The sequence below is a fragment of the Nelumbo lutea genome, chromosome 6 (genome assembly GCF_056320005.1).
Source record: "Nelumbo lutea isolate HS-2025 chromosome 6, American lotus-T2T, whole genome shotgun sequence".
Taxonomy (NCBI): Eukaryota; Viridiplantae; Streptophyta; class Magnoliopsida; order Proteales; family Nelumbonaceae; genus Nelumbo; species Nelumbo lutea.
Genome location: NC_142689.1, coordinates 28,982,357 through 28,987,217, shown reverse-complemented (window position 1 = coordinate 28,987,217; position 4,861 = coordinate 28,982,357). Strand labels below are relative to the sequence as shown.

At 41.9% G+C, this 4,861-nt stretch overlaps 1 protein-coding gene across 4 annotated transcripts; it reads left to right on the top strand.

Annotated features, from left to right (window-relative positions):
* Positions 1-711: 711 nt before the first annotated feature.
* UNE10 (basic helix-loop-helix (bHLH) DNA-binding superfamily protein) lies at positions 712-4,587 on the top strand. 4 transcript variants are annotated; one of them, XM_088951594.1, is made up of 6 exons: positions 712-1,565; positions 1,733-2,504; positions 2,665-2,763; positions 2,885-2,950; positions 3,796-4,149; positions 4,260-4,587. In XM_088951594.1, exons 1-6 carry the CDS (start codon positions 1,456-1,458, stop codon positions 4,341-4,343), a joined length of 1,485 nt encoding a protein of 494 aa, XP_088807720.1. In that variant the 5' UTR covers positions 712-1,455; the 3' UTR covers positions 4,344-4,587. The 4 variants fall into 4 exon arrangements, with proteins under 4 accessions (XP_088807720.1, XP_088807719.1, XP_088807721.1 ...); XM_088951593.1 differs by having other exon boundaries at positions 976-1,565; positions 2,662-2,763; XM_088951595.1 differs by having other exon boundaries at positions 1,079-1,565; positions 1,778-2,504; positions 2,662-2,763.
* The last annotated feature ends 274 nt before the right edge of the window (positions 4,588-4,861 follow it).

Sequence of the window (4,861 nt, the reverse complement as noted above, 5' to 3'; positions counted from 1 at the left end):
TTTATAAAGTACTTTCGTATTTTGAAAGTATAAAAGTACAAAAAACACGACATAGCGTTTCTATTATATACTTATATTTTTTGCTTTCATACTTTTAAAAGTATGGAAAATCTCAATAGCACGAAGTCAGCTTTTTATACTCCGTGCTTTTGGCAAAATTGTGCTTTTGTTTTCGTGCGAAGTGATTATCCTTAGATAAAACTCTCGACTCTACCTCCGCTCGCCGTTGCTAGATTTGGATTGCTGTCATCGGTCTTAGACCCCAAAACCATCGGAAACCGTCATCAGAAGTAAAAATGAACGTACTTCTGCCAAAAAGAAAATGATACTTCTGTTTTAAAAAACATACTTTTCAAATTTTTTTATCCAAACGATTTTCAAAACAAAAATATTTTATATATTTTATACTTTAATATTTTTAAAAGTACAAAAATAAAAATCTATCCAAACAAGGATTTAAGGCTAGTCTTTTTCTTGGGGGTGTGCCATGTTTATCAGATTTTAGATGTGATTGACATGTTGGGTCAAAACATATTCATCTTACTTGGTGTACACCCTATATCTATCGGGTGAGACAATTTATTCCAGAGTGTTGAATATAATCCCTTTACATATGATTGGGATACTTGCTTTGGCTTAACGTACAGGCATTTTCCTTCCCCCACTCTATTCATCTCTTATTTATTAAACTTGTGTTTGGTTTGAAGGAAAAGATAGAGAAACCTATACAAATCTTACCTTCCCAATATATGGACCGTCAATAATCTAGGCCACTCAGAATGTTTCCGATCTGATTAAGACTCAAAGTGATTATGTAAATACATTTTAGTTATAGGAGGTCTAAAACTAGCAGTTTGGTTGACAAAAACATCTAGCTAAAGGCTTCTCAATGGTTGTGTATCCTGACCCGGACGGTCCAGACCCAAGCCATCAACAGTCTTATAATTGATCAACTCTATCAATGGAATACTGTTAAAAAGAAAAAACAGTGAGAACTCTACGAGTACTCATCAGTAATCAAAAGGACCCAGCTAACCGGCCCAACCCCTTCTTTAGTTATTAGTTAGTAGAGATTTTAGAATTTGGGATGAGATATAGATTAGATATTCTTTACATGCTTTCTCTTGTCAACCCTCTTTTCTCTCTCTTTTTCTTCACCACATAATTAATAAATCTCTGCTCCCCTCTCACCTTCTTCCTCCCAATCTTCCTACCTGCAGACATCCCATCTCTCTCTCTCTCTCCATAATGGGTTGATTCCCAATCTGAACATGGCCGCTGCTTGCTGATCAGAGAGAGAAAAGAGAAGAAAAAGAAGAACCATCTCTGAGAAATCGATGAAGCACATACATCTGTCACTTCCCTCCAAGAACACAGGTGTTACCACTCCAAGTACCACCACTTAGTACTACCAACTAACTGTGCAAATAGACATATTTCTTTCGTTTTTTCAAGATGAATCAGTGCGTACCAAGCTGGGACCTCGACGAAACTCCCACCTCCGCCGGTGGGGTTAGCCTCCGTTCACTCTCCAACGCCGTTTCCGCTGCCACCGACGTCCCAATGTAATCTCTAGTCTGATCCGTGTTTCTTTGATATGTATTGCAGCTTGCAAACCTGAGTAAATGCTGTAAACGAGATTAGGCCATAGCTTTTCATCATCTTCCAGGCTAGCCTCATCGTTATACTGATTATTGCTGTTATTGTTTTTTTTTTATTGTTTCATTAAAAGGTTGGACTGTGGACGTGGTGGTACTGACGGTGGTCGTCGGCGCAGGTTGGACTACGAAGTGACAGAGCTGACATGGGAGAACGGTCAGTTGGCGTTGCACGGGTTAGGTCCCCCTCGGCCCATCACCAAACCCCTCCCCTCCTCCGCCACCACCACCTCCACCACCACCACCACCACCAAGTACACGTGGGAGAAGCCACGCGCTGGCGGTACTCTCGAATCCATCGTCAGCCAAGCTACACGCTCGGCGTCGGCCCCGTGCAAGGCTCTCTTCAACGGAGATGATGACCTCGTGCCCTGGTTTGATCCGCACGGCACCGCCGCCGCCCAGTCCATGACCATGGACGCCTTGGTCCCTTGCACAAACCGGACGACCTCCGCCGACGACCATTGCACCCGCGTGCCGGAACCCAATCCGGGCGTTGGCACGTGTGCCATCGCCTGCTCCACACGTTTGGAGTCCTCCAGCGAGACTGGCACACTCGATCGCCGGCTGGAGCAGGAGGCGCTCGCCAAGAAACGCCCGAGGCTGGAGCATGTTCCCGTCGAGGGAAGCAGCAAGCAAAGCGTGAGCATCAGCGCTTCCTTCGGAAAGGACAATAGCAGGCACGACATGACGCTCGACACCTACGACCTGGACACCGAAGTGGGTTTCACTTCCACCTCTTTGGGATCGCCGGAAAACACAAGCACCGGCCACCCTCGGGCGTCCTACACCAAATCCACCACAATGGTCGACGACCATGACTCCGTTTCTCATAGCAGACCTGAGGTAAAAACTAAAAGCCCCATCTTCTTCCTTTTTCTGAGTGCAAGCTCCCGTTGCATCTGCATGTATATACATTTTTTTTTTCTTTTAAATTATCGGCAAGGAAGTGATTTTAAACAGGTTCCTTTCTTTTTTTCTTCTTCTTTTCTAATATTAAAAGAAGGAATCAGGTTTTGAAGAAGACAAGAAGGTCCAGACAGGAAAATCTTCCATCTCAACTAAGAGAAGCAGGGCTGCTGCAATTCATAACCAATCTGAACGTGTAAAGTTCTCTTTTTGTCGAGTTTTTTTTTTCTGATTTCTTTTAGTGGCTAATAATTCTATTAATAGCTGATCGGAGTTTATGATTAAAACAAAGAAAATTCATGGTGGTGTTGTTGCAGAAAAGGAGAGATAAGATCAACCAAAGAATGAAGACTTTGCAGAAACTGGTCCCAAATTCCAGTAAGGTATGATAGGAATTTCTCCTCTTTTTTTTTGTATTAATCTTTGGTAAATATTCTCAGATGCATGCATTTTAGTGAAAGGAACATGTCAGAAATTAGTGCTGAGAATCATTTACGAGTTATGTGCAACTCTGGAATCGGAAAGGAGAAGACCCAAAATGAAACTAGTCCACACAACCATTTGAAATGGGGACAATTCGCCTGGAGCCACACAAATCGGTCCCATGGTAGGTCCACTTAGAGACAGTATTTGTCGGAAAGTGTAGGAGTGTACAGTTCTGGAATCAGAGATCAATCGTTGTAAAGTTGTGTACTTGTGTAGACTCTTTGGTGGTGTGTTTGGATGCGACGGTCTTCTAAGATTTCTTTCCCCTGAATGGTATGAAATACTACAGGGCAGAGACGGTAACTAGACAGTACAGATGAACAGTGTTCCGAGGATGAGGGTTGCTTTTGGGCTGTAGATGATGCAGATATAGCAAGTACCAAATCCGTGTTAATGGGGGTTGAGGAATTGGGAATCCATGGCTAAGGGTTCTCAACTTCTAGTTGCTGTTTGGCTACAAAGAGTCAAATTAGTAGTATGATCAGGATCAGCTATGCAATTGATGAACTTACTAGATTTGATTATCTTACTTGTATGCTTTGAATTGTGATCAAAGTTGGATAATTATCTAATTGCAGAAGTAGAATTTAGCCCCTGTTTGGACTATGGATTTCTAATTCTGCAATCAAGTTTGAGGTGGGTAGGGATGGATATGGAAGCAGCCAACCCCAAACCCATGAAGCTTTAATTTTTGTAGGATGCTTTTGATGATATGCATTTTGACCTCCTTGGTTTGTTACAGACTGATAAAGCCTCCATGCTTGATGAAGTGATTGAATATCTTAAGCAACTACAAGCCCAAGTCCAGATGATGAGCAGGATGAGCATGCCACACATGATGCTGCCAATGACCATGCAACAGCAACTTCAGATGTCCATGTTAGCTCAGTTGGGCATGTTCATGGGGATGAACATGGGAATGGGGACGATGGACATGAATTCAGTCACGCGCAACAACATCGCCGGAGTTCCCCCTGTTCTCCACCCTAATGTCTTGATGACCCTACCTTCATGGGATGGCACCGGCGATCGCTTGCCCTCTTCGAGCACAACCATGCCTGATCCATTGTCCACATTTCTTGCTTGCCAGTCACAGGTAGGGACATAGAATGATCATGTTCAGTCATTAAAACCAAACCATGATTTTGAATTGCAAGTTTGATAAACCATGATTTTGATTTGTATTGTCTCTTGATTTCCTTGCAGTCAAATAACATGGATACTTACAACAGGATGGCTGCCTTGTATCAACAGCTCTATCAATCCACAACTTCCAATTCCAAGGGCTAGAGGCTAGACCCTTTGGATCAAGTAATAACTATACATTGACCTACATGGGTTTATCATCTGTTATTTGATTCTTATAAGAAGATCCTTCTTCGAGAAATTGTATTTATTTTTTTCTTGCTATATATGCTAAAAACGCTGTATTTCTTCCTGTTCCTGACTTAATTCTGCAGTGTGAAAGCATTATATAATTGTAATTGAACTTTTGATGTATGATATATACTATTGAGCACTAGCACTTCTAACACTCATCAGATGAACACAAGAACTGAAGCTTGATTGTCATCCTTAATTTATGGAATACTATTTCTTTTGCATTGTTGCTTGATTGGTCTTTGGATGATAAGTAAGGTCGTGTTTGGATAATCTTCAGGATTTGTGCTTTTGAAGCCCCAAATTACAAAACCCCAATTTTAGGCTTTGTCCTTCGGGGCTTAAATGTGTTTTGGCTTCATATTATAATGTTTTTAAAAGCAACTCGAACGCTAAGAACACTTTTTCGCAACCCAATGCTTGAAACA

What these genes read in the sequence shown, in the direction of transcription:
- UNE10 (XM_088951593.1), top strand. Translation starts at nt 1,456, where the DNA reads ATGAATCAGTGCGTACCAAGCTGGGACCTCGACGAAACTCCCACCTCC. An exon ending in TTCATAACCAATCTGAACGT is followed by an intron (nt 2,764 to 2,884) that starts GTAAAGTTCTCT and finishes GTGTTGTTGCAG; the next exon opens with AAAAGGAGAGATAAGATCAA. An exon ending in TGGTCCCAAATTCCAGTAAG is followed by an intron (nt 2,951 to 3,795) that starts GTATGATAGGAA and finishes GGTTTGTTACAG; the next exon opens with ACTGATAAAGCCTCCATGCT.